Source organism: Mauremys reevesii, linkage group 8, assembly GCF_016161935.1.
Source record: "Mauremys reevesii isolate NIE-2019 linkage group 8, ASM1616193v1, whole genome shotgun sequence".
Classification (NCBI taxonomy): domain Eukaryota; kingdom Metazoa; phylum Chordata; order Testudines; family Geoemydidae; genus Mauremys; species Mauremys reevesii.
In genome coordinates, this window is record NC_052630.1 from 93,727,858 (window position 1) to 93,755,099 (window position 27,242).

Here is a 27,242-nt window from a genome sequence, read left to right on the forward strand (position 1 = left end):
TTTCCTTTTCACATCACGTGCTACATTGCGTGTGCTCAGTGAACGCTGTCTCCTGGTGACTTACAGTGATGCTGCTCCAGGTCAGGGATTCCGTGACAAGGATGCGGGTCTATCCCTGGGCCCGATCCTGCATTCTTGTGTACCCCCAAATTCCCATTTGAATTTAGTGCCACTAGCGACCTGAAGCCCCGATTCAGCCAACGTAAGTCTCCCTTTAATTGCACTGGGCTCTGGGTCAGATCTATATGAACAGGTATGTGCCTGGGGGGTGGGGTGGGAAGCGTGGGTTTTTGCTTCGCTTCTGTGTACGTCCCCCCTGGGCACATGCACAAACCGGGGGTGGCTGGTGCACCGGGCGGGCTGCAGCGGCACCGCTCAGCTGGCCAGGCGGCGCGAGCCCTGCACGGGCCCGGGGCGCCTGCAACGGAGCGAGCCCCGGCTCGGCTCATCTCCCCGCTGCCTCCCGGCGGAGCCGCAGCCTCGGCCCGGCCCCGCAACAGCGCGCCGCGTCCCTAGCAACAGCCGCTCCCTCCCGGCCAGCCTGCGCCCGCTGCAGCGGGGCTCCCCTGGGCTCTCCCGCGGCCGGACACGCGCGCCCAGGCAGGGGCTGCAGAAGAGGTGAGGGGGGGACGGAGGCGTCTCCCTGGGGCGGATGCACCTGGCTCTGCTTGGCTCCTCCCTGCCCCTGCGCTGGCTGTGCTCTGCCGGGGGGGGCTGTGCTTTCCTCTCCGCTTTGGGGAGATGAGCAGCTGGCGGGAGGGAGGGAGGGAGCAGGGGCCCCAGGTTTGTGTCATTTTTGGTGGTGCCCAGAACAGGTCCAAGCAGAGCCATCCCGTCCATAGGACGGACCAGGGCGCTTCAGCGGGATGCGGGGTCCAGGGCGGCCTGGAGGGTCAGCGAATGACCCAGCCCCAGCTCACCCCTCCCTGTCCCCCATTCCACCCCTTCCCCCAAACGCCGGCCCCGCCTCTTTCTGGCTTGCCGGCAGAGCGGGACAGGCTGGGGCCTGGTCGCTAGCCGCTGCCAGCTTCAGGCCCCCTGCTAGCCCCCCAGGCCGCCCTGGACCCTGAGTGCCCCTGAAGCACAGGGCCCCCCAAAGCACGGTAAGCCTAGACATTGGTGGAGCCAGCCCCAGTTCCTAAATATTGGTGGAGCACGGGGCCCACGGGCCCATATAACTCACCGCCTATGGGAGAGGGGCATCAGGAAGGGCCATGTCAGTGTCCCCTGAGAAGCTGAGCCTTATCTGTATACCAGCTGCCTTTATGCCCTGAAGTTTTCTTCAGAGGGGAAACCATTCCTTCCTCTTCCTAGCCCATGAAACATCCTGATACGATCTTTGCTCAGCTGATTCCTTCCAATGCTGCCAACATGATTGTTTATCAGAACCTGGGTTTTATTTTTTTTCCTACCAAGAAATTTTGGATTTGAATCTGCCGTCCAGGAAGGAGTGAGTTTGTACAGGCACACTGGGCAGTTGGGGTAAATCCACATAGATCCATCTAAGTCAATGCAGCTACACCGATATACACCAGCCAAGGCTCTGTCCCCACCCCATTTGCAGTTCCGTTCATAAATGGAGAGAGGCAACTTTCTCTATCCTACTGCCCTCTTACCAGTCAAATACAGTTGGTGATGACATATGATCTTGTTTAATGTTACAGGAGAGTGGGAATGGACAATATATAGACGGCTAGTTGTACTTGATGCCAATCATGTCTTCAGTCAGGAATGTTCCCTATGGGGCTGATGCACATACTGAGACTATTGTAAAAATCATTGGGAGCAAGTATGTCCGGTGCATTGTGGAAAAACCAAAAATGTAAGTATGATGCTGAAGAACTCTATAGCATATGAATATAATTGTTTGTTTCAGGAAGCATCACTGAAGGAATTTGAAATGCTGGATAGGTTTAAGACGACAATAAAAATAAAAACAAGACCACAAATTGTAGCCTATAAGTACTTAGGGACAAGATTTTTTTTTTAAGTGGGTGCTTAATGTTAGGCTCATAAATCTATATGTAAGCACCTAATTATGCAGCCTGATTTTCAGATTGTGCAGATGTTATTAAATTCCAGTGGAGCTCCTGGGTATTCAGCACTTTTGAAAATCAGGCGCCTCACATGCCAAAATATGGTCCAGGTTATCAAAAGAGCTCAGCAAAAAATGAGGTTTTCAAAAGTATTCAGCACCCACCAGCTTCCACTGAGACCACTGGGAGCTGCCAAAAGCTAAGGATGCTTAAGGAGCTGGCCACTCAATTTAGTGACCTAAATGGGATGTAATCTGCTCTGAAAATCTGGCCTTTATGAGTTGGGTTTGCAAAGCTGCCCAGGAGCTGTTGAAACCCAGGGCAACATTTTCAAAAGCATCTAAGTGATTTAGGAGCCTACATTCCATTGAAAGTCCGTAGGCGTTAAGCACTTTTGAAAATTGTAACCCCCATTTATTTCTAATGGGAATTAGGTATCTGAATCCCTTAGTGATTTTGAAGATCCCACTTCTAACTTTAGGCCCTCATTTTGAAAACCTTGGCCTGAAAAAGAGATAGCTGGATGACAAATAGGAATTGGCTACTTAAAAAGAAAATGAAAAGAGAGATGTTAATATCTAACTTCTAAATCTAGCAATAGAAAACATTTTATCGTACGTGCAAGTAAAACTAAATAAATCAAGCATTAGTTAGGTAGCATTATAGGCAAAATAGCAGCACTCACAGGAAATGAGATAGTTTTCTTGCAGTTGTGCTTTCAAAAAAACCTCCACCGACTCTCTTTTAAAAACCCAATCCTAAATTTCTCTTCGTGAACTGGACTGGAAAATTTGAACACCATGACTTATAAAAATTTATGACTTACCACTGGTTCTTCTCATCTAGCAGATAACATCTCACATGTAGTAATTTGATGGTGGTATTTAGTTAACTTGTTTATTGTGCATAAAAAAGAAGGGTATTAATAATAGATTATCAACTATAAGAATTTTCCATGGGCGTTGCCTTTCTTCCTTTTGCCATAAGGGCCGGTCATCAAAAAGAAAATTCTGAAGAATTTGAGTGATCTGTCTTCCAATTCAGTGTAACATGTGGTCTTAATTAAAATACATTTGATGATCTCCACCCAGTCAGCAGGGAAGAATAGTCCCTTCTTCTAGGACATTACAGTGGGGTATAAGAAATGACCTGCCTTACACAGGAAACCCAACTTGATGATTACTAACAGAATATGAGTCCAGTTGTTGAAAGTCCAATCTAACATCAGTGAAAGAGTGAGGGAAACTGTGTATAAACCCAATGGAACCTTTAAGCAAAGATCCATTTTACATTCTAGAACATCCACAGACAAGTGTGTTTGGCTAATCTCTCTGTGCCATCTGTGTGAGATCGAAATCATTCCTGCGACAGGATAATACCACTCCAGTTAGGTCAGTGGTTTAGTGACGTTCACTAGACCTGAGCCAAGTTGACAGCGGAGGTGAACTTGTCCCATGGTGCAGTAAATGTTCAATTGGGGCCGGAGGGCAAAAGGAGAAGCTGCTGGGGCCCGGAAATTTAAAAGGGCCTGGGCTTCCAGCCACTACCGCGGCAATTGCTGGAGTCCCAGGCCCTTTAAATTGCTGCCGGAGCCCTGGGCAGCGTGGGCCAGGCAGCGCTGAAGGGCTGGCTGGGAAAGTCTGGCCTCAGCCCTGCCCCTTCCACCCAAGGCCCTGCTCCTTCCAAGGGCCCAGAGCTGTCCCCCCCACCCCCAGCACCACCTTGCCCAGGACTCCGGCCGCCATGCGTACCGGTAAGTCCTTTAAGTTACTTTCACCCCTGTCTACAAGTAACGGGACTCAGTACAGGAGTAACTGGATGAAATTCTCTAGCATGTTACACAGGAGGTCAGACTAGATGATCTAATGGTCTTGTCTGGCTTTAAAAGATATGAATCTAGATTCCACTGATAATATCTGAGGGCTTCAATCCAAACAACTAACTTTCTAAGAACAGAATTTTGTACGTTACTGTCTAATCCAAATGCATATGGAATATATATTTGCATAAGGCTATGTCTCTGCTCCTGTTTTTCGCAGCAAGGCAAAGGAAGGCATGAAAGTGGAAACTCAGCCTGCACTCCGGAAATTGCCCGCTTGTAATGCAAGACAGACACATGGAAATCCTCCCGGTCTCAATAACCCTCTTTGTCAACAAATCAGTTATGACCTAGATTATGAAAGACGAAGCAGAGAGAAACAGGAAGAACACGAGTCTAAACAACTGCAAACAAGCAACAGCAGATTTCTGGATGGCAAAGTGAGTTGCTATAAACTGTAGCTGCAACATTTTGAAGTGCACAATCATTTACAGGGAAGATCCATGGATAATACTTAATGTTGAAATAACCAGGTCTCTTTGCAGCAATATGAATATTATGTGCACTAGGAACCTAGCAACGCAATCCTTATGTTTGTGAGCACTTACTCATGCAAATAGTCCTGCTGAAGTCAAGTTGAATAAGAATTTTGCCCTCAGGTCCTTAGTACCTTGAGGATCTCAAAAGGCATTGCTGATGTTAATTCAGCTGCACTGTGTCTCATGAGATAAATAAGCAGGATTATACCCATCTCACAGATGGATAAACTGGCTCACAAAAGTTTGATCAAGAGCTAGGCATAATTTTCTGGTAGGTCTGTCGATTAATTGTGGTTAACTCACGCGATTGACTCAAAAAAATTAATCACAATTACAAAATTAATCTTGATTCATTTCTGTTTTAATCGCAATGTTAAACAATAGAATATCAATTGAAATTTATTAAATATTTTGGATGTTTTTCTACATTTTCAAATATATTGATTTCAATTACAGCACAGACTACAAAGTGCACAGTGCTCATTTTATATTATTTTATTACAAATATTTGCACTGTAAAAATGATAAACAAAAGAACTGGTATTTTTCAATTCACCTCATACAAATACTGTAGTGCAATCTCTTTATTGTGAAAGCACATAAGGCACAAGGCGGTGGAACATCAGGAAAGTGTCAGTTCTAAATTATTTTTCTTTTCTTTTTGAAATTTTCTTCCATTTTATTTTTAAAAAAATTCAGAAACATTAAAAATGCTTGAAATTGAAATGGGACATTTTGTTTTGGGTCAAAAGAAATATTTATTTTTTCTTTCTTTCTTCAGAATAGCTAGCGAACCAAAAAAATCCATTATTTGCCCAGCTATACCTGGACCCTAGATTTTTAGAAATCTTTTGGGTACCTCCCTTTGTGGGTGCACAGCTTGGAATGCCCGACCTGACTTTGAGAGGTGCTGTACACCCCTGAGTCAAACTGAGTGAGTCCTAGAGGTTGTGCTTAGAGGGGGTATGGCTTTAAAAATTTAGACTCTGCCTCACACATGGGACAGTGCATAACAGCATTGTCCTGGGGGATTGGGGGGAATTGTGCCTTTTCGAGTGCTGCTCCCTTGCTTGGGGGAATTAACTCACTGGAGCCCTTTACTAGGTACAGCTGACTTCCCCATTTGTGCCAGCTCAGCATGTTAACTCTGCCTACTCCCTGCCCCTTTGACCCTCTCTCTGCCCCCTGCTTGGAGAAGTACCAGACTCACAGTCTGTGTTCTATCCCCCATGTTCGATCCCCTGCGCCAAGAGCAAAAATGAAGGGAGCGCTCATGTGGCCATATAGGCGTGGAAGGGATCTTATTTGCCTTTATTCCACTGCACAGGGTCACAGTCCTGTCCTTTGGTTTTAAGACCAGAGACAAATCTCCACAGGAGAAGCTACAGAGATTTCTCCCCGCCCCAGGGAGAGAACGTATCTGTTTCCTGTTCAGTATGTTCAATAACTTCCCAGTCAGGAAACTTATTTCTTCCTTCTCTTCCTCTCTCCTTTGGTTTGCCGTGTCCTTTGCTAAATACCTAACAATGCTCTACATTGTTCCATGCCCAACTCTGTGGTCTTTGTGCAGCTTCCCCTCCATCCCTAGGAATTTCATAAATAAACCACTTCAGCCCTTGTTTTGAAAGGCTGATATTTGGGTCATCGTTTCCGTATTTGGGACCTACTGTATTTTTAATGCAAAGCAAACCATTTCAGGTGGTAGGAGATTAGGAATGCAGTGCGTGGGGATGATGGTCGCATGTGCAGTAGTTATAAGAAATGGTAATATTTGGGGACTATCAGAACTGAAAGTAGCTAATCATTTGTTTATGTTTTAAACCTATTGCAAAAGGCAGCTCTTGGCATTCGTTTCTTTCCACATCAGGGCAGGTTTAGACTTCAGCAGAGGAATAAAGGAAAGACGTTACCAGTTCAGATATTTGTGCAATAAACTGATTCATTTATGCCAGGTTGCTTTTAGAAATGTTGGGCTTTAATTAATCTCTTGCTGAAAATAATGTGGACTGTTAACCCTAATCTCTAATGCAGGAGAGCATTTCTAATGCTCAGTATGAAACACTAAACAATGAGACTTTCTACCTCTGCTACTGGAAAGTTGGATGCATTCCATAATTGTAACAAAATGGCTAGTGTTTGGGAGCACCACTGCCTTCTACTAGGTGGAATTAGAATGGCACATCTATGAGTCATAGCCACTATAATGCCAGCAGCTGATGGAGAGTTTCCTTCATCTTAAGTGGTAGGGGAATGTTTTCAGAGCTGGAGGAACTAATTATACTAATAAAATGAGAACTAATTAAATAGCTGTTCCAGTTAAGTATGTCTTCAGCATGTATTATTGTTGGAGTTTAAACATGTTTGCTTTCTAAAAAGGAATCACCAGCATATATTTTGTATGACGAAATATTTGTGTATGTCAATATTTGTACTCAGAGTATATTTTGGTTAGAACACAACTATTTCTTTTTCTTTGATTGCCTTATGTCTAATTCCACGTTTGTTCTTCAAGGTTTTGAAACCACCAAATATTCATTGTGTGTCTGTCCCATCAGGAGATCAGTCTTTGTCCTACATTCATGCCCTCCAAAAGCCATCCCTTAGAGCTTGGTCTTTAAGACAACATGTAGGACATCACCAGGTAAATGTTGTGAAATATTGCCATAACTGGTCATCTATTAAATATTTTCAATGACAATTTGGTTCAAGTGTTGGGCTGCTAATGATGGGCTCAGTCCTCAGCTAGACTAAGTTTACAATCTGAACACGTGAGGGGAAAGAGGGGGGAAAGGAGCCGGTGGAGGGGGACTCTAAGCCACCTTTTTATCTCTCTGATCCTGAGCCAGACAAAACAGCCTTTGGTGTAACTGAGAGCAGCTGCAGGGCTGCTCTAAATTACATCACCAGCAGCTGAGAATCTGGAAACCACCACAAGCTCCCATCCTCCAACGTTTGACCCTAGCATGTCCCCTATACCAAAGAGGGGAACTGCAGCTTTGCCAGCTTTGTGCAACCCCAGGATTCCTCTGTGGCAAATGGAATCCTCAGCTGTCCATGTAGGGGCAGCTTTTCTTCTGTTGCTCAGCTTTAGCATGCAGCCAAGGGGCTGAGTGAACTGCTGTTTTGCTCAGCACAGCCATTGTAATGATGTTGTAAAGCAATCACCATTCAACCATCTGCTTTACCATTTTTCATTTGAGTTACCGTATATTATATAACCAGATGTTTCTTTTCTAAATGATTTCCAGCAGATCATATGCCCAGGGCCAACAGAGTCACCTGAGGAAGAGGATTCTCTCCTGGCTCTCGTCAGAAATGAACTCAGGCTGGGTCCTGTTAGGTTAGCCGGGTTAGAAAAGCTGCAGAGAGAGCTTAAGACTCTGCATCCCATCTCCGGATTTCTTCCTCAGTCCCAGTTGAGCTCCCTCCTTCTGAAGCATGAAGTCCCTCTACAATTACCAACTGTCAAGCTCCTCTTTGAGAGGTTTTCTGAGGCAAATGACTCTGAATTGGTATGTTCATCTGAATGTCTTAACTGGGGGAAAAAATCAATTAACCTTTTTCAATTTTTTTTTATTTATCCATGCAAGTCAAGTAAATAGAAGAGAGAGCTTAATAAGCAGTAACTTCCTTAGCTTAGACATGCTGGTATGTTAGGCTTTATTTGCTATTTGGGGATTAATCAGCAAATGTGGCCAAAACGACCTCTGAGTTTTAGATATTTTCTGTCTTCTAACATGCCTCCAGTGTTGCTACTGTAATTGATTACAGTAACTGACAGCAGAAGGGAAGTTGCAATATACTGGCAATTTTGCTTATGTATCACTGCCCATAGTGATTGAACTACAGATGTAATCAGATGCGATTTTCAGAATCATTCAGCATCATCCTAATTCTGGAAGTTTTACCCTTGACTTGAAAGGGAATTGAGTTAGTCCAACATTGATTTTTTGCAAATCCCACCCATTGGCTCCAACACAACCGCTAATGGAGATTCTTCTTCAGCTCAGGTAGTAGAGATGTGTATTATTTTAGGGAATGGTTCCACCGTCTTGTGCCTTATGTGCTAAGTATCAGGCTACTACGTTCAGTGGTGCTGGACCAATTTTTTTAGTGGTCTGCTGAAGGTGGAAACCATGTATTTGGGTTGTTACTAGTACTTCAAGCCAGGGGGTGGCAGCACCCTCTTCATGCCTCATTCCAGCACCTATGGCCACTGTCAGCATATTCCACTCTCTCTCATACCGGTACATTTACAGTTACATTTATGACCTACTTTGCACCCCTTTCATGGTCCCCCCGAATGATGCCTTCTCTTGTGCAGGGGGCGCAGGGGTAGGATTTGCTCCTCAGTTTTAACATTAGCACTTTCTAAATAACAATTAGTAGGAAGGCAGGCTGTGTGGTGTGAGGGCTCGGTCAGCTTAGCAGTGCAGTGGTTATTGCATCTTGTTAGGGGTATGCGGAACGAGGCACAGGGGAGCCCTTGTCTCATGGAGTCATTTCTGTAATACTGACGTAGCCCTATAAATCAGTCCTCCGACGCACACCCTCACCCAGCTCTTCCTGCCAGATCTCCCCATACACACACAAGACCTCCTGCTGCCCTACTCTTTCTTATCCCCCTAAACGTTCTGCTGCTACTCCACTAATCCGAGGGACCTGTCTCCCTCTTCTCCTCTTGCCCTCCACTGGCCTGTAAGAGCCTGGCGCAAAGTTCAGTGAAGTCAGAGAAAAGGCTCCCATTTATTTCAATGGACTTCAGTGGTCTTAACTGTTCATTTCAGGGGATTCATTATACATCATGTACAAACATAAAAAGGTGCAAATCCAATATTTTTCATGTGTGAGACACCTTTTAACTTTGTAAGTAAAATTAAATGTGATTTTCTCCCCTAAAGCACTTTACTTTCACTTTAATTTTCTCAGGAAGATGCAATTTACGGGAGAGGTTATAACAGACTGACATTTTCCTATGCCCTTTGCTTGTGTTTGTACCTATCTGTTTTTTAAGGTAAATTCTGAAGAGCTGATTCAGTTTCTAAGACTAGCTGCAGCAGTTGAAATGCAGAATATCAAGTCACGTGATCTGGGTCTTCAAGTGAAGAATGTAACTTTAAAGGATCAAAGCAAAAGGTTCTAGTTCTGTTTTTAAAATGTATTTATTACTCTAAACAAATGAGAAAAGTGTCTGAGAAATCCTCCTTTTCCTGGTTTTCATTTAGGTGTTGTGTTTTCAGAACGTTTTCAAGCCTGCTCTTTTCACTGAGGATTCTGAAAGCAAAACTGGTTCTTCAATGATGAAATTAAAAAGCATTTTACATAGCGTAGAATAGCACAGATTTTTTCTAGCATCCATTCAAACCACTACGTGTTTCGGGTCACTGATCACCTACACTGCATACTGCTAGAAGCATCAGTTGAGATTATGCAGACTCCCCTTTACTTAACCTTGGCAAGGGAAACAGTTTCAATTAGAGACAATTTTAATAATTACCTTTTTATCCTTGTATGTGTAATTGTGTGTGTGTGTGTGTGTATATATATATATATATATATATATATATATATATATATGAGAAATGCTGTTTTGAAATCACTGGAGACTGAAGTATTCTATGTACAGAATAAGTACAGTACATACTCCCCCATCAACGTAACTCATCTGGATGAGAAAGGCTCCCACTGTCAGAGCAAACGATCACACTACTGAAAATGACAACAAGGGTGTTGACAGTGACTGTGACCTTATGTGATGTGAATATCAGCACACTAGAAATTGGATTTGAAACCACCATCTCATTTCTTATAGTCCACTGAGCAGGCAACAGACTTCTGTCACCGCTAGCCAAGGCTGGATTTTAGAACCTGAGGCCTAGTGGTGAAATCTTTTGTAGAGCTGGGAGAAGTTTTTACCAAAACTCTTTTTCAGCAAAAAATGCAGATACAGATTGATCAAAACCTTTTGTGAATTTGTGTCAAACTCACCAATTTATTTTAATCGAATAAACAAAAATTATGAAAAAATTAAAAGGACTTGATTGTTCATTTTTTAATGAATTGTTTTGATTTTTGATTCAAAATGATTTTTTGGTTTGAATTTCCTTCAATTTTATTTAATTTATAAAATGTTTTTAAAAAGCTCAAAATCAAAACAAAACATTACATTTTGGGACAAACAAAATGTTTCATTCAACCCCCAATTTTTTTTTTTTTTTACTTTTCACTTTGCTGAAACTTTCAGAAACTTTTCATTGTGGGTGGACCTGAAACAATTTTTTTTTACCTTTTTTTTTGTTGCAACTGACAGACAATCAAAAAACTCAGTTATTGATTATCTTTTGCTCTATTATCAGTCCACGGAGCCACCCCTTGTACTGTACATTCCAGTCACTGTGTGGCACAGCAGCATTATGCAGTACCAACAATGTAACAAAGTTAGGAGCCATACACAAGTATGTCGTTTTATTTACACATGTATTGAGCTATGCTCTACCAGAAAAAGCCTGAGGCGAAGATCAGGCAGGTATTTATGATATTCAGCCGGCAGCCACATCAGCTCACCTATGCTTAGATCAGATCCTAAAAACAGCGGGACCAGTTGATTACTGAATGGGGAAACCTCCAAGGAAACCCCAGGAAGCATTAGTGGTGATTCAATAGATGGGTCTCCTTCTTTCTGAGTCAGTATTGAACCAGGCCCCAGCATGAAGATAGGAGACATTTAGAAGTACCATCTTTTAGGTGAAACCAAAAATCCGAGGTGCGTATACCATTACAAAAACTTAAGGCATTTTTCACATGAATCACAGTGTTATGCCTGATAATCTAGCCAAAAGGTAATTATGTTTTCCTTCCCATGGCATTTTAGCTGGATTTGCTGTTTTTCTTTGCTTCCTTCCCAACCCTGTTTTGTTGTGTTGCTGTGATCCGTTAAACAGCTGCCCCAGAACACCTCAGGGGTTCTCTATGGCCTGGGAGGGCAGTATACACGTAGAACACTTTGGGATCCCCGTGGGGCAAGGTGAACTGGAAAGTATTATGTATTATTTTTATGGTAATCTGTATATTTTGATCCTCCAGCTCACTGGCTCCCGAAGACCCATTCCAGATCTTGAAGCAAATATTGAAGGAATATAAGGGGGAACTAGACATGGAGAAACTGAGCCTGAGTTTTCAAAAAGAAGATAAGTCTTTCTCCGGCCTTCTCTCTCTAAATGAGGTAAATAGGCCCCAGCACAGGGTTCGGTCTAGTCATGTAATCACAGGCAGACCACTCTCATTTAATAGCAGTGTAACACACTTACAGCCACAGATGGACCATTTGTGTCAGTTATACGCATAGATCCTGTTACTATTGCAGAATGCATTTCAAAGCTATATTTTTATGCTTAAAAATAAGAAAAGAATGTGAATCCTGCGGAACTGGTCTAAAAAGATATGTCTACACTGCAATTAAACACTGGTGGCTGGCCCATGTCAGCTGACATGTGTCAGAGGGCATGGGCTGGAGGGCTATAAAATAGCAGTGTAGCCATCCAGGCTTGGTCTGGATCCCAGGCTCTGGGACCCTCTCCCCTTGTGGGATCTCAGAGCCCAGGCTACAGCCCAAGCCAGAATGTCTGCACTGAAGTTTTATAGCCCCACAGCCAAAGCCCCACAAACTTGGCTCAGCTGACCTGAGCAAGCCCCAGATCTCTTAGTGCAATGCAGACATAACTAGAGACACAGACTTTAAGAAGTGGGGAGTCCCTCAAAAACCGCTGAAGTCAATGGGAGTTGAGAACACTTGATACTTCGCAGAATTTGCCGGGTTTATATTGCTTTTGGTTACTGCTCTGCAGTATCCCAACAGCAGTGATCCCATGTCTTTGTTAAGGTAAAAAATTGAAAGTCTGTGGAGTGGGAAGAGCTGAAGAGAGGGATGGGTGAAGAGGCTAAAAGCTAAATCCTGGATTTGTTATACTTTGTGGCTTTTGTCAAGTTTAGAGCATGCCTACATGACTCCCACGGGATTTAAAATAATAGAAAGGCTTTAGAAAACAGTACATCATCTTCAGTGATAAATGACGTGCCTCATGCCTACAGGTTGGCTCCTTGGAAATTCAGTGGTGAATCTGAGATGAGTTTCTAAGCAGAGTGAATGCTTGAGGCTTCATACCATTCAGGAGGCAGTAACAACCAGAGGGCCATGGTGTCACAGGTCTGAAAAAAGGAGGAAAGGACGAATTAGATGAACTGTGTTGAATGTTGTTCAGTTTGGGGGTATTCAGCACAGAATTCTGAGCTCATCTATTGGTTTTTTTTAAAAAAAAAGATTTATGAGTTATGTTTAAGAATTATTGTAGAGCTGGTTGGAAAATGGGAAAAAAAATTCTGTAGAAAATTTCATCTTTTGTCAAAAAACAAAAACAAAAACTGAACATGTATGGCAGAAAACTGCCAGATCTGCCCAAACTTTGGGGTTTTCAGCTTTCCAATGACAAAACAAAAATGTTCAAGGAAATTGGATGCTTTCTGTGAAAACTTTCATTTAGTTGAAAACCCATTTTCCATCCAAGAAATGGTTTTGAAGGAAATTTTTCAGCCAGACCTTATTCTTAATAAGATCTGCTGGTAATTTTTCTGCCCAGACACTTGATTCTGTTTGCAGAATTTGCACATGGAGTTTAGCGTGTTAAACGACTGCAGAATCAGGCTCACAAGAAGAAATGGCTCAGTCCTGGTCACAACTGCATATGTGCATATGCTGTTTTACTAGACTGTTTGCAAACACTTTGCCATGTCTCTTTTATATTGCAGCTGATGGCTGTGATGTGCATTGGATTTATAATAAAATCTTCTCCTCGCAGTTGCTTTGCCGTAGATAATGATACCCCAAATTTCAGTGGGAAATCTTATCTTGTTTGCAGATTGAGACCATTTGCCAGAAGCATAGACTAAATCTAACTCCTTTATTGCTGGAAGCTTTGCTCAACAACCATGATTTGTGCAAACAAGGCAAAATACAGTAAGTTTTTAATACCATCCAGATTTGATAATTCCTTCTAAAATAGACATTTGATTGTACAGGGTCAGCCTCACGCACAAGCGACAAAGCCAGTTGCTCTATGCATGGGCCTCTCCCATCCCCCTGTTTTTAGGTGTGTCATGGAGACTTTCAGTTCACAGGCTGGCCCAATCTTCGCTCTGCCAGCGACACTGAAATGGGAGATCACTCACTGATTTTCCATATCCCCTTCCTGGGAGCTTGAGATCCCACTCTTAGTTGGGACCCTGCCAGTTATAAGATCAAAATCGGGCTGACTTTGGTCACAGATACAGGGTAGAGCTCTTCATAGCATGACTGGAAGGAAGAAACCAACCCAAAGCCCTTTTCACATAAGCAGAACTTAGGAGAACCTTACAACGAAATCAAAGTACCTTAGCCCATACGAGGCTAATTTGCCCTTAGCCTGCAACAAAGACCTTAACCTAACTGTAAAGGAGTCTTCATGTGGATTCTCATGTCTTGATTTAGCAGGACTCTCTTGGCTCTCAGCAAACCACAGACTTCTCAAGGCTCACCTTCCAATGCTGTACATGTCACAGCACGGTGTGATGAAGGGCACCTTCGCTCCTATGACCTGCAGTGAGGAATTACATTTGTAAAGGATAAACTCTTCCACACACATGCCATCTTTGGCTAAGGCCTTGCTTGTTAAATTAAAGCCATTTTGTTAAGGGCTTTAAAGGCCACTTGCCCGTAGACTGAATTACGTCCCTTTAGAGATTAAAAAATCCAATATAAACAAAATAAATCTAGGAAGCTGAATGCATGAATCATTGTTTTAGTATATACTGTCCATTCTAATCTGCCGTCCAATTGTGAAGCCATTCAGGAGGCTGTTTCTCAAGTAATTAGCAGGAATCTAGCTCTGAGCCACTTTCTGATTAAATGTGCTTAAAATCAATAAATCATGATGAGTGATTACAGTCACGTGAGATTAGCCTTGTCAAACAAAGCGGAACAAGTTATGTCCTCTCTGTAACTTGTCAACAAGAAAAATGGGGGCTAGGAGGAGGAATGCCTGATATTTCTATGCAGATTTTTCTACCTCTCTTCTTTAATTTATATTTCCTGGAGAAGTGAGGGGATCAGTTCAGTTTCTGGAAGTTACAGGATTGGGGAGATAAAGCTTTTGTAGCACCACCAAAAAACCGCCACAGATTAACTCAACTGGTGGAAATTGGCATAGCTCTGTTGACTTCAACTCTCCGCACTAAGGATGTGGCCCATAAAGCCAAGTTTGTGTCCATCCTTTGCTTCAGTTGTAGATAGATAGTATTTTAAAAAATCCCAGAGCTGCAAAGTGCACTGGCAAATAGAGAGTCTGCCCTTTGGAAAATGTTGTCCTGAATGTATAGACAGTGCATCATCTGATGTATTGCATTTATGTGCACAATCTAAGCTTCGTGCTGGTGATTGTGGTATGCTCTGCTGCATATTTATAATGTCATTTCTTTCTTTAGTTCAAAAAAACTTTTTGTAAATGTATTGTTTATTTTTAATGATGTCTCTGACCTCCCCTGCCTAGCTCTCGGAAGTCAAACTGTTTGGGGTTTGTTTTCAAATATTATATTTCATTTTAAAATGTTTGCGCACGCAGGTGGAAGAAGTTTGTGGAGTTGCTCAAGAAAACTCATTCTGATGCGATTCCTAATTTGCCTGTTCCTGTGGGTAAGTGAAGTGGCTGTCACTTTAAATCACACCCAGGAGATATAACAAGCACCCTGAAAACACTACCTTTTCCAAGACCAAAGATCCCTGAAATATCTTCATCCTACATAGTGAGCTTTTTTCCAACAAGTGCCCTGCTGTTGATAATGCCACCCTGTCAAAGTGCCATGCTGAGCATTGGCCTTGTTTTTAAGAAATGAAAAGGTCTCACAAGTCTGGAACAACAACAAAAATCCCACAACCCACCACCATCAAAGCAAATTCAGTAAATGTTTCTCTTCACTTTAAAGAGCAGTACAGTGTATATTCTCCAAAGGAAAACTGTGCATAATAATTGTGCACGCCTGGATCCATGCTGTCAGTACAGGAATTTCACTAGTTTGATATTCAAAAGCTATTCCTCTCTCTCTCTCTCTAGCAGGTAGCATGCACCTGTTTGGTTGCATGTAACCTCTCTTTTTTGCAGGTTTTCCAGTTGCTATTGCAGAATTTTCAACTTAGAGAAAATGAAGAAATAGTGCAGCGTATAGGCCAGATCTGAAGCTGGGATAAATCGATGTCACTTGAGTATCCGTAAGGGAGCTTTCCTAATTTAAACCAGCTGAGGATATGGCTCCATTATGCTCAGAAAGTAATAATCCTGGCTTCAAAGAAGACATTGGGCCTGTTGCTCCACTGCCTGACACCTTATGTAGGCATTTACACCAGTGCCAAGCGGGTGTCCCCTGCTACCAAATCATGAGAATATTTTACATTCTCTTTGCATTGGTGCAAACAAGAACACATGGTGCAGGTCAATGCAGAATCAGGCCCTTTCCATGCAGAAGTGGTGAGCAAGCACATCAACATCACTGGGAGCTTTTGGTGCTTGCCCCTCTGAAAACAAGACCCATATTTACAATGCCAAAAAAAATGCAGTGTTTCAGGGACAATCTAGCCACTAATTAAGGATCTGTTGGTCAGGTAGATTCCATTTGGCTGGCGCATCTGTACAGGGAGTCTGCTGACCCTATATTCTAGCCCATGTTTGGAAATCTTCAATGTGTTTCTCTTGTTCCAGTTACCTACACTGTCTGGGTACCGTCAGGGATTCATTTTCAATAATCTTTTCCTGTGTTTACTGATGAGTGGTACTTTTTTAACACTCTCCTTGATCCCACAGTGTAATCAGCCTCACTCAGAACATGTGTATTTTGCCTGTGTCTGTTGCTCATTTAATAGCCTACAAAATGCTAGCAAAACGGAGCCATATTGCAGATTTCCCTTCCAAGCTCCACCTATATGCTATAGGCCAGGGGTCGGCAACCTTTCAGAAGTGGTGTGCCGAGTCTTCATTTATTCACTCTCATTTAAGGTTTCGTGTGCCAGTCATACATTTTAATATTTTTAGAAGGTCTCTTTCTATAAGTCCATAATATATAACTAAACTATTGTAAAGCAAATAAGGTTTTTAAAATGTTTAAGAAGCTTCATTTAAAATTAAATTAAAATGCAGACCCCCCCCCCGGACTGATGGCGAGGACCCGGGCAGGGTGAGTGCCACTGAAAATCAGCTCGTGTGCCGCACGCGTGCCATAGGTTGCCTACCCCTGCTAAAGGCCAAATTCTAGACTTGGATGCATTGATAGGGCTCTCATTGAAATTCATAGTAGTGACTCTCAGGCATGTAAATCCAGAATTTGGCCTAAGTGAGCCAGAATAGGAGATGAGTACATGGGAGTCTAATTAGGCATAATTTACACGCTAAGAGATAGCAGAGAGCAGTGCAAATGGCATAAATTACAATAGCCCAACCTTTTCCATTTGTACCTACTTACGCTTTCCTGTTAGTTGCTTTTGCTCCTACCAATCCTCCCTTCTAGGCTCTTGGTAGGTGAGTCAAACTAGTTTAGACTTGCTAAGATTCCAGGGACAAATTCTAAGGAGTTGTGTAAATAGGTGTAAGTTACACCTGGGTAATGGCCTTCATTCGGAGGGAATCTGTGAGTGCAAGTCAGAGTAACTTGCACACTGAGAGGGCTAGAAGCAACTGTAAATCACAGCAGCTTAAACTCCTTTAGATTCTTCTACGCGCACTGACTCACTTCTGAATTTTGATCGTCCTGTCCAGAGCTTATTTCAGACAGTTAATTAGCACATTCTTGGCTGTCAGTGGCTGGACTGTGCATTCCTGAGAGGCACATGTTTTATGCACACAGATAATCACCAGAGCATTTATGTGCATAGATAATCACAATAGTTTATAAAAATTCACTTGGCCTTGATAATTACTCTAGTTTGCTTTTTCTCTTTCATTTGTCCTAGTATGGTCTCCTACTTCCCTGTCTAACTTGACTGGAAAAAAACCCAAACCAAAACAAAAAAAAATAGGTAGACTTTCTTCAAACTCATTGATTTCTTTTGGTTCTACTGAATTTTTGACTGACTGTAGTCACAAATCTTTTTGAAGAACCAATATATCAGGTGAACCTGAGCTATATTTCAGGACAATGGTTTTGTGTGAAAAATGTGATTGTTTCAGGTAAGTTTTGCTTTGAAATTTCAGATTCTTTCAAAGAGAAAAACTGGGATGAAGACAGAAATTTAAAAAAAAAAAGAAAAGAAAAAGAAAAAAAGGTGGAATGCCTAGTTTTCAAATTTTTCCAGGATATGTTAATACCTCTTTATAGTTTGTCCTGTTTGGAAAAGCTATTTCCAAACTGTAGTGTGAAACAAAAATTATTCATTTTAAAAGACTTGAATAATATATAATTTATAATTATTAATAATATAATATAAACAGATAATATAAAGTCTAGTCGAATAATTAGTGAAGAATCTCTCAAACCACAAAACTTTATATCCCAATTCAGATTTTAAAACCCCAAAATGTCTGGGGTGTTTGTAAGGAAGGGTTTGGTTCAGCTAATGACTATTTGCAAAATTTGGATCCAGCTCCACATTTTGAATGTCCTCAAGGACCCTGATGTGTGAGGTAGGATCCATCATTTGGATTCAGGCCCAGCTTTAATAGTCAATGTGTTTGCTTATATAGAGGCAGCTGGGTTTTGAGGGCTACTTCTTCCTGCTTCTGGTTTTTCAAAGCTGAAATGAAGGCTGGATTGTGAGCTATTGACAGGGACACTACACTAATCTAATAATCCTTAGAAAGTGTTATGGGGTTTTTAATATTCACATAATGGCCAAACCCTGTGTTCAGCCAATCATAATCATAGCATAGGAGCATATTCAGGATTCTAAGTTTGGACATGAACCTATAACCATCTGGTTGGAGACAAACCAGCTGTCTGTTGAACTATAAACACCCTTCATTCACGGTGATAATTCATCTTTCCTACCATTGAAATTTTATACTGCAATCCATCTTGCTGTGCATAAATCAGTGTAATCTCCAAATAGATGGATATTAAGCAGGTATTGGAAGAGAATTGATTTACAGTACTTAGCCAGAGAATCGTGTACAAGGGCTTGAATTTTAAGCTGCAACAGAGTAACTGTGAAAACACAGGGACGGGTTGGGCCAGCTAGGCATTGATCCCCTTGCATAGAGGAAAGCCTCCTGGAGTGCGTAGGTGTGGGGGACAGAGAGGAGAGACCATGCCTGCCACATAACCCCTTGATGGGGTGCAGTATGTGTCATCCTTTGTAGCTGGCCAGTTCTGGAAAGTGAACACACGTGAACTAAAACTGGGGGGGAAAATGGCCTCTCAAAACCTTGCACATTTTACACATGCTGGATCGGACTAGGGTGACCAGACAGCAAGTGCAAAAAATCGAGACGGGGGTGGGGGGGAGGTAATAGGCTTCTATATAAGAAAAAGCCTCAAATATCGGGACTGTCCCTATAAAATCGGGACATCTGGTCACCCTAGATAGGACACATACAGCAGTAAAATAAAAGATAGTAACAGAGATTAGAAACTGGGAATAAACACCACCGGTAACAATCTAGTGGTAGGTACCCAGATGCCATGGTAATGAGCGGGATTCGAGAAGCTGAGTCAAATTCTGCCCTGAGGTGTGTGTCTATCACTGAAATTGCATGGGGTCATCACAGAATTTGACCCAGTGGGAGTGGAAAGGATACCTACAAAGGCCAGATTTTCCCTTAAAGAGAGGGGGAGAAAGAGGAGTTTTAACACCACTCTTGGCTGCATAGATTTGTCTGTCTAAAATCTTGAATTTTAAAAAAGTTCCCATAAAACGATAGCAAAGGCAATGAATCGAGGCACAGAATTCACCAATGCAAAGTACTGAGATAGATGAGGGTTATGAGACAGTCGACTGCCCTTGTATGCAGTGCACCTGGGAAAACTGTGTAACAAGATGAAGATTTGAGCCAGTTCAACCCACAGAGAAGGGCACATATTTGGTAAAAGTAGGGGAAAGATTTGTTTATGATTATGATTTTTTTTAAATTAACATTAAAACTCTATCTTTCTCCACACACTCCCCCCAACACCTAAACACCTGATCCAGCACTCAGTTATACCAGTGTAAATCCAGAGTGATTCCATGGTGTTAGGTTGAGTCAGTATGGATTTATATATGTGTAACTGGTAGCAGAATCTGGCTCTGGAGACTTTAGGAGCATATGGGACCCTAAAGTGTGGCAGGTGCTGTTTGGAAAATGGTACTCACAGAGCCCAGCTGGTAGCCACAGCTGAAATCTGCATAATCAAAATCTTCAGACTCAGCTGCTGTGCCTGGTTCAATTTCCATGGAAACAGATGCAGAACTGTAGAAAATTATGTACAGGTGTTTTCATTAAAAGGTCATTTTTAGCCAACAGCGATGACAAAATGGTAACTGACATGCCTCAGTTAATTCCCTGTATTTAGAACAGGAAATGGTGGCCATCTCTTAGATATTACTGGGTAATAATTTTTGGCAAATGCTGCTATTTCATTAACGGCAACTTCTGTGGGTGCTTTATTAACACACTGTTTCTACAGAATCCAGGCAACCCAGATCTGTTTTGGCCCATATCTTTGTGCTCTCCTCTCCATTTCTGCCCAGAGCAACCTTGCATAAACTCCTAGTTCTGTTATAATTTCCTTCAAATGGATCTGCCAACCATCGTTCTGTTAGGGCTGGCTAAGAAATGGAATGTTTCTCCGATAGGAAACGTTGACATTCCAAAGTTAGGTTCCATTCTGAATCGGCCCAGAAAGTGGAAATATTGGAAAACTTCACTAGGTGAAATGTGGCAAAATATTCCATATCAGAAATCTCAAAATGAAAACTGGTGAGCCTTTAAATATGGCAACATATTTTGTTTTAATTCTCATGATTGGAAAATTGCAAAAAATGTTGTCCACATTGCTGTGTTCTCACCCAAAATGTTGATGAAGCCAGGTTTCCAGATAGGAATATTTTTGCGTGAAAAATTTTGACCAGCTGCACTTATTCCAAAACATCAACACAATTCTGACTCTTTCCTTGCTGAAATTCACTCGGCTTGAACTGTAACCTACCTACATCCCATTGATTGGAATGTAACTGCCTGCAAAGCATTTTGTGGTTGCTTTGCATGAAAGATATCATACAATTGACAAGTTGCGTTTCTGCTGTGATTGGCTGCAGCTGGGCTGGATTCCTGTGTGACCCACTTGAATAGAAGGAGGGATTTCTCACCGTACACTGAGGGTGCAGAGCAGTAGCAGAGCTGCTCTGTGGAGACTGCTCCATCCCCATTGCTGGAGAATCCTTCAAAGTCCTTGCCCACACAGTGATCCCCTCCAGAGATACTCATTGAATTTACGAAGGTGGTACACAACCACCTCACTTGCACAGCAGAAAAGCACTGGTTCTCAATGGTGGGGGCAGCTTTTGCCTATGAGAGAAGTTAAACTTTACTAGAGTGATTGAAAAACTAAAAGTAGCACCTTCATTCCCTGCGCAGTGGTGGGCAAATTGAGAATCGAGATCATCAATAATAGTCAGGCCAGTTGGGCATTTGAACCCAAGCATTTGCTCATATTTTAAAAATGTACTTGAAAATGTGTGTCGCACTAAGCATTGGTGACATAGTCCTTCATGTTTGTTCAGGGCCCTATCCAGTGCTCGAGTGAAGTTATTTCCATTGGCTTCAATGAGCATTGCGTCGGGTTCGTAGTTTCCAAAACCCATTGTTGCGATTATTTTTATGGAGCACCAAGATGCAAGAAATTCTTATGAATGTTTCCATTTTAGGGGAATTCAAAGAGGAAATCAGCGATGATGTGGCTGCCCGTCTGGTATGCTCAATAGAATGGATATAGACAAATAGCTGATAAGTATCTTTGGTTGGTATGTTACAGAAGATCTTTTATATAACTGTCTCTACAATGGAGAAGGCAAGTCTGTAACTTGTTTTTTCTCAATTAATAAACCAAATATTAATATCCAGTCAATAGCATGGGCCAGACCCTGTGCCTACTGAAGTCACTAGTGGTTTTTCCTGGCCTCAGTGCCCCAAAACTCAGCCCAGCAAAGCACTAAAGTGCATGTGTAGCTTTAGCATATGAGTACTCCCATTGGCTTCAGTGGAATGACCTTCATGCTTAAAGTTGCACAAGTTAGTGAACTGGGGCCCTATGACTTAACGAGAAAGGACATGCCCAGTCTTTCCTTTGTGTTTGGAATGCTTGTATAAGTCGGGGAGTGTCTGTATTTATTATTATTATTAAAAGTGACCCAGCCTCTCACTACACTTGCTTCCTGCTGTAAAACACTTCAGAAAATACTATCAATATTGGCAGCCCATGTGAAAGGAAATAATGACAAAATCCCCTCAGTCTTGGCTTGAGAGCTGTCTTCTGACTACTATTGCAAATGAGGTTGTGGAAAAGTGCAGTGACGCTACATGGTATAACGGCTGGTAGCCAAAACTAGATAAATTCAGAGTGGAAAGAAAGCATACGTTGTTAACAGTGCGGGTAGTTAACCATTGGAACAACTTACCAGAGGTCATGGTGGATTCTCCATTACTGACAATTGTTAAATCAAGATTGGATGTTTTACTAAAAGATCTGCTATAGGAATTATTTTGGGGAAGTTCCCTGTTATACAGCAGGTCAGACAAGATTATCACAATGGTCCCTGCTGGCCTTGGAATTGATGAATCTATGAAAAAATACCTGCTCCTCGGTAAGCAATGGGGTAACTGCAGCTCAGCTTCCTCAACCCATCCCGTCGTGACTATCAATTGACCGAAAGGAGAATGCCTGTGGGAAGGGAGAGCTCCAGGATCACTGGGTTTCATCCCAGGCTGGGGGATTTTTTTGTTGATTTGTTTTTAATTTCCTTGTGATTTAATATTTGGTCATCAATGTGATTTCAATGGGATTTAGGCACCTAAATAACTTTAAGGATCTGGGCTCCATAATCCATATTTAAGAACTTCACTGTGGATTTAGGAGCCTAACTTTACACTCCCAGGTTTGAAAGTTTTGGCCCATTATTCCTTGAGGGTAAACACTTGCTGGGCTGTGTTTCTGCTGAAGCCTCCACCAGCTGGCGAGGGTGTCTTAAGACTATCCAGACTTGGAAATGGCCCTGACTTGGCCTTTGGTGGTCAGCAGTCAGTTCAGTGCACCAGTGCATACCCTGGAAGCATAGACAGTGGGTACTGACTGGGCAGAAATCGACCTCAGTTAGTGAATCCAAAGCTTGCCCTAGTCTACATGTGGGGATCAGCACAAGTGCAGCTTCAGCAATGGCTGAGTTTGGGCTATTTCCGGAAGTAGACAACACCCTAGACCAAGCCCACGACTGTGGTGTTCATAGCTGCCTTAAACACAAAAATATTCTGTTGTTGCCATTTATCCAGCATTACACTGTGGCTAATAGTTTTAATCTTACATTTCCATTTACATTTCTTGGTAGCAACTTGTGATTGAACAGCAGGGACTGAATTTTCTTTGCACTCACCATTGACTGAAAAGAATTGTCATGTGGAGAAAACCACCGCTTTAGACCCCATACAGTGCTACCAGTTTCTCAATAGGCCTCATTCTTTCGCTTGACACCACACCATGGATCATTGTGAATGGAGACCTCCCTGGCATAACAAATTGCTTTTATGGCACCCCTAGTGGAAACAGGATGCTAATTAGCCCTTCATCATGAGACTCCGCCATTCAGAGGAATATTTGCTGAAGGAAAAGAGAGAAACTTCACAGATAACTTTTAAAATAGCCATTTTATGAACTGTTAAAACGGAGAGGGTGTGGTCAAAGAAAACAACTGCATGTGACTAATTTGTTCAGTAGCCAGGGAAGAGGCAGGAAATGAGGGAAGGGATCAGAGTTAGCAAATGTATGCTGGCTGTCTTCAGATCACAGCTCTAAACTATGGTGAGTAGGCCTGAAAATAACCTGTTGTGCCAACTTTGCGCTTTAGCCAGTCACTGAAATGCAATGCACTGTAAACCTAGCCTGCCAACTGTCCCAGTGAAGTGAGGAAGCTGGTTATCAGAAAACCCATTTAGTGAGTTCTGGGCAACGCTTGGCCTTGTTACGTTTTTCCTTCCAAGTAAGGATGGTCAGACTGAGAAGGAGGGGTGTGCTGTGCTGGGCAATGCCTTGTGGTGGAATCACACCAGCCTAGGGAGATTTATTGTACCTCCATTCGCCTAGGATCAACTCTATCTTCCCTCTGTAGAAAACTATTAGTGGTTAGTCTTTGATTCACACCGTTCAGTCCTTCCCTTTGCAGGAAAACACCAAAGAGCATGAAATTCTTGCTTCCAAGACTTGGGTTCGAAACTATCCCACCACTGAAGGAAAAGAAAGACCAGTGATCCAGTCTTTCTTCAGTCCAACTGACTCCAGTGACTCTGAAGAGCAGGAGGCCTGGATAGACCGGTTCAGAAAACTAGAGAAAGCTCTTTATTTGTGCGATATAAAAAACACAGGTAATGTTTTAAAAGACAGCCTGTAGGCTTTACTCAATGGACCACCCACCTGAGTAAGGGATCAGAGCTATTATTTGAAAGTAATTTGCTTTGTAAAACACTCGAGATCAGATGGATGTCAGTTTGAGTTCTAATCCCAGCTCCACTATGAACTACTTGCATGACACTGGACAAGTCACTTAAAATCTCTGTGACTTATTTTCCTTATATGTACAATAGAGCTAATAATACTGCCCAATGTCAGAGGGGTGTGGGGTGCTCTTGAATATTCTGCCAAGGGGTGCCATAGGAATGCCTGTGAAGAAATACATCTCAAAAGAAAAAATATTAATTACTATTGAAGCCAGAAGGAAGGGTCTGAAAGTTGGGTGGGTCATATTCTGCTCTTGGGTGCACATATGTGGCTCCTTTGGCTTTACAAGCTACCTGCTGTCATCTCCATTGTGGTTCCTTCCTGGCACCAGCCAGACGTCCTGATAGACCCCCTGAGCTCCTAGGCTCATTCCCAGCCTGAGGGAGGGCTGAAGAACTAACAGGATAAATTGGGCAGGCTGAGGACAAGGTTTGTTGCCAGCAGACAAGAGGGGTTTTGCACAACTAAAAGATCCCATCCCATCCACACTGCCTAGCGCCCAAATGGCCTGCCTCCTCCTCACACAACCTCTGCTCCTGGCTGAGCCTTAATGTTTAAGGACTGGCCAGTCTCTAAGCTGGTAAATACCTGATGCTTAGCCAGGGTCCTCAGGATTAACGCACAGATATTTGCCAGGCAATGACTGTACCGTAATAGAGACTGTACAAAACAACATACCTCTCTTTCGCCTTTGGTCACACAAACACACACCCAGCCAAGAAAGAATTTCACTGGCACAGTTAGGCAGGGCAGGGAAAGGAGAGGACTCAACCGTTCCCTTTTGGTGACCAGTCTGCAGTGGTTGGTTTGTTGGTTATTCCCTGGCTCTGAATGTTCAATAATTTCCTATCCAAGGAGTGTATTGTGACTCGTCATAGATCTCTCTGTTTCACCTAGTCTTTGGCTAAACATATAATCTTGGTCTGCTACGAGATCTTTCTGTAACTTTCCACCCTTCATATGAATCACACTCCACAGTGCTCAAAGATGAGCTTGTATCAAATGTGCTAACCTTTAGGCTCCTTCCCTGTACAGGATACTCACCTGACTCCCATCACCAAAGTCCTCTTTGGTTTGCTGGACTTTGCCTTTTTGGCAAAATGAGGTACATGCTTTGAGAACATGCTAAGTAACAATTTACTATGATGGCTTCTTTCATGCCTCTTTGACCCTCTTATAAATGGGGAATATATAACCTTTATGGTATTTGGGAACCACATTCTAATAAGGAACAAGAGTCGTCAAAGGGTTTGATTTTGCCAAAGGAAATGAGTTGATAATCTGTAGAAAAATGAACCGGGTTTTTTTTTTTGTCTTTTTTTTTTAAATGTAGGCATGCTGGAAAAGGAAAAAGCAAAGCGTCTAATCCACAACTACAACCTCATCTATGATCTATCCCTGAGTCCTCTGAAAATTGATCAAGCTTTCCGAAACGTCCGTTCTGGAGAAAACATGCCATTGCAGCCGGTGCTGCAGTATTTAAAAGAGTTGTAACAAATACTTACTATACCATTCTCACGAGTTCCGTTTTTCACCCGATGTCAAATTTCTCACAGATTGAATTTTGGGGATGTCCTAATTACTACAGCATGTTAATAACTCTCCATACTCTAAAAAAGAGGAAGCAAAAACAGAAACAGCCACATCTTATACCTGAGTGAAATGTTAATAAAGCTAAATAGCCAAGCAGAGTCAGGGGTTTGGCTCTGATACTTAGAGATGAGCTCAAGCTTCAGAATTCAGAGACTGATGTAGTTCTGGATTTCTAAACCCAAAGCCTGAGAATATCTGGATTGGAATTCTGGCTGCACTCATTGTAAAGATAGCAATATTTGGAGGAAGGGCTACATCTGGATTTTGAACACTTTCCAGGTGTTCAGTGGGTGTTCAGATTTGGGCCCCACCTCTGTTGATTATGATGATAAAATTGATAGATGATTTAAGTGAGATTTTAAATCAAGAAAATGGGAAAGTGGTCACTCTTAAGAACATCCACCTGTTTGAAAGATTCTACTGATTCTAAAGGAATTCCCCATCTTAATAACAGGGCTATTCTCTAGAACCGGTAGACTCTTTCAAACCAGTGAGACTTTTTAAGCACATCCACTGTAGGTCATTCAAGCAGGGCTATAAACGATAGTCTTCATATAATAACATTGCGGAAAATAGCCCAAAACTGTAACCCTGAAGACTCACCCAAGTGCCTTCATGATTTAATTTTCCTTAGCTTCCTTTTCTGCAATCCCAACCCCTCTCCCTAATGATGTTTCCTGTTCTTGTTCTTGTCTGTACTCTAGGAACAAATTCTGAAACCTTTACTTAGCATGGGCCTCAGTTCAGGAAAACCTTTAAGTACATGGTGTAAACTTTAAGCCCATGCTCAAGTCCCATTCACTTCAATGGGACTTACACACATGTTGAAAGTTAAGCGTGTGCTTAAGTGCCCATCCCAAAGAGGGATGTTTTACAGAGTCAGGTCAGCGCATCTTCCACGAGTAGTCAGTGAAGTGAGTGGGATACTGTACTTTTGGGAGTATGCATCATTCTTGGTAGTGAGCATCTGCAGCATCATGTCCATAGACTGTAAACTCTTTGGGGTGGGGAATCTGCAGAGCATCTTACACATCTATGGTGTTATATAGATAGTAATGATAATACGTTGCATAGCTGCTCTTCTGCTTAATTCATAACATGGCGGTGAAGTGTGTAAAGTTTCCTAGGGCAGGACCTAACAGTAACATTCTTTATCTGCATAAAGTTTCATGTGTGTCATTAGTAGGGTGTGAGATTTACATTTAAGATTAAAGGGTGGAATTTTCAAAAACATTTAGGGGAGTTAGGTGCCCAACTCTCATTCAATTCCAGTAGGATTTTGAACATCTTAGTCTAAAAGCTTGTGTGTTAGAACTGAACAAAATGAAGTTACTAATATTGAACTTACTTGGGATGCACAATGTATTGTAGAGTCTGAGCTCCAGTGTTTTAAATCCATGTTAAACCCTGAATTTACAATTGTAACTATACCCTCCCTGCTGTTTTTCTTTTCTTTTCTTCTTGTCCCACAGGGAGTTTGTATGAAAACGTGCATGTTCTGTT

General features: G+C 42.3%; 1 protein-coding gene across 5 annotated transcripts; it reads left to right on the forward strand.

Moving 5' to 3' along the window:
- The first annotated feature begins 48 nt into the window (after window positions 1-48).
- C8H1orf87 (chromosome 8 C1orf87 homolog) lies at window positions 49-27,242 on the forward strand. Of its 5 annotated transcripts, none has more exons than XM_039483283.1 (12): window positions 49-202; window positions 1,665-1,822; window positions 4,076-4,295; window positions 6,907-7,035; window positions 7,643-7,906; window positions 9,409-9,530; window positions 11,478-11,616; window positions 13,307-13,404; window positions 15,044-15,114; window positions 21,310-21,353; window positions 23,815-24,013; window positions 25,480-27,242. In XM_039483283.1, exons 2-12 carry the CDS (start codon window positions 1,707-1,709, stop codon window positions 25,638-25,640), a joined length of 1,563 nt encoding a protein of 520 aa, XP_039339217.1. In that variant the 5' UTR covers window positions 49-202; window positions 1,665-1,706; the 3' UTR covers window positions 25,641-27,242. The 5 variants fall into 5 exon arrangements, with proteins under 5 accessions (XP_039339217.1, XP_039339220.1, XP_039339218.1 ...); XM_039483286.1 differs by having other exon boundaries at window positions 7,646-7,906; XM_039483284.1 differs by lacking the exon at window positions 49-202 and adding an exon at window positions 541-618.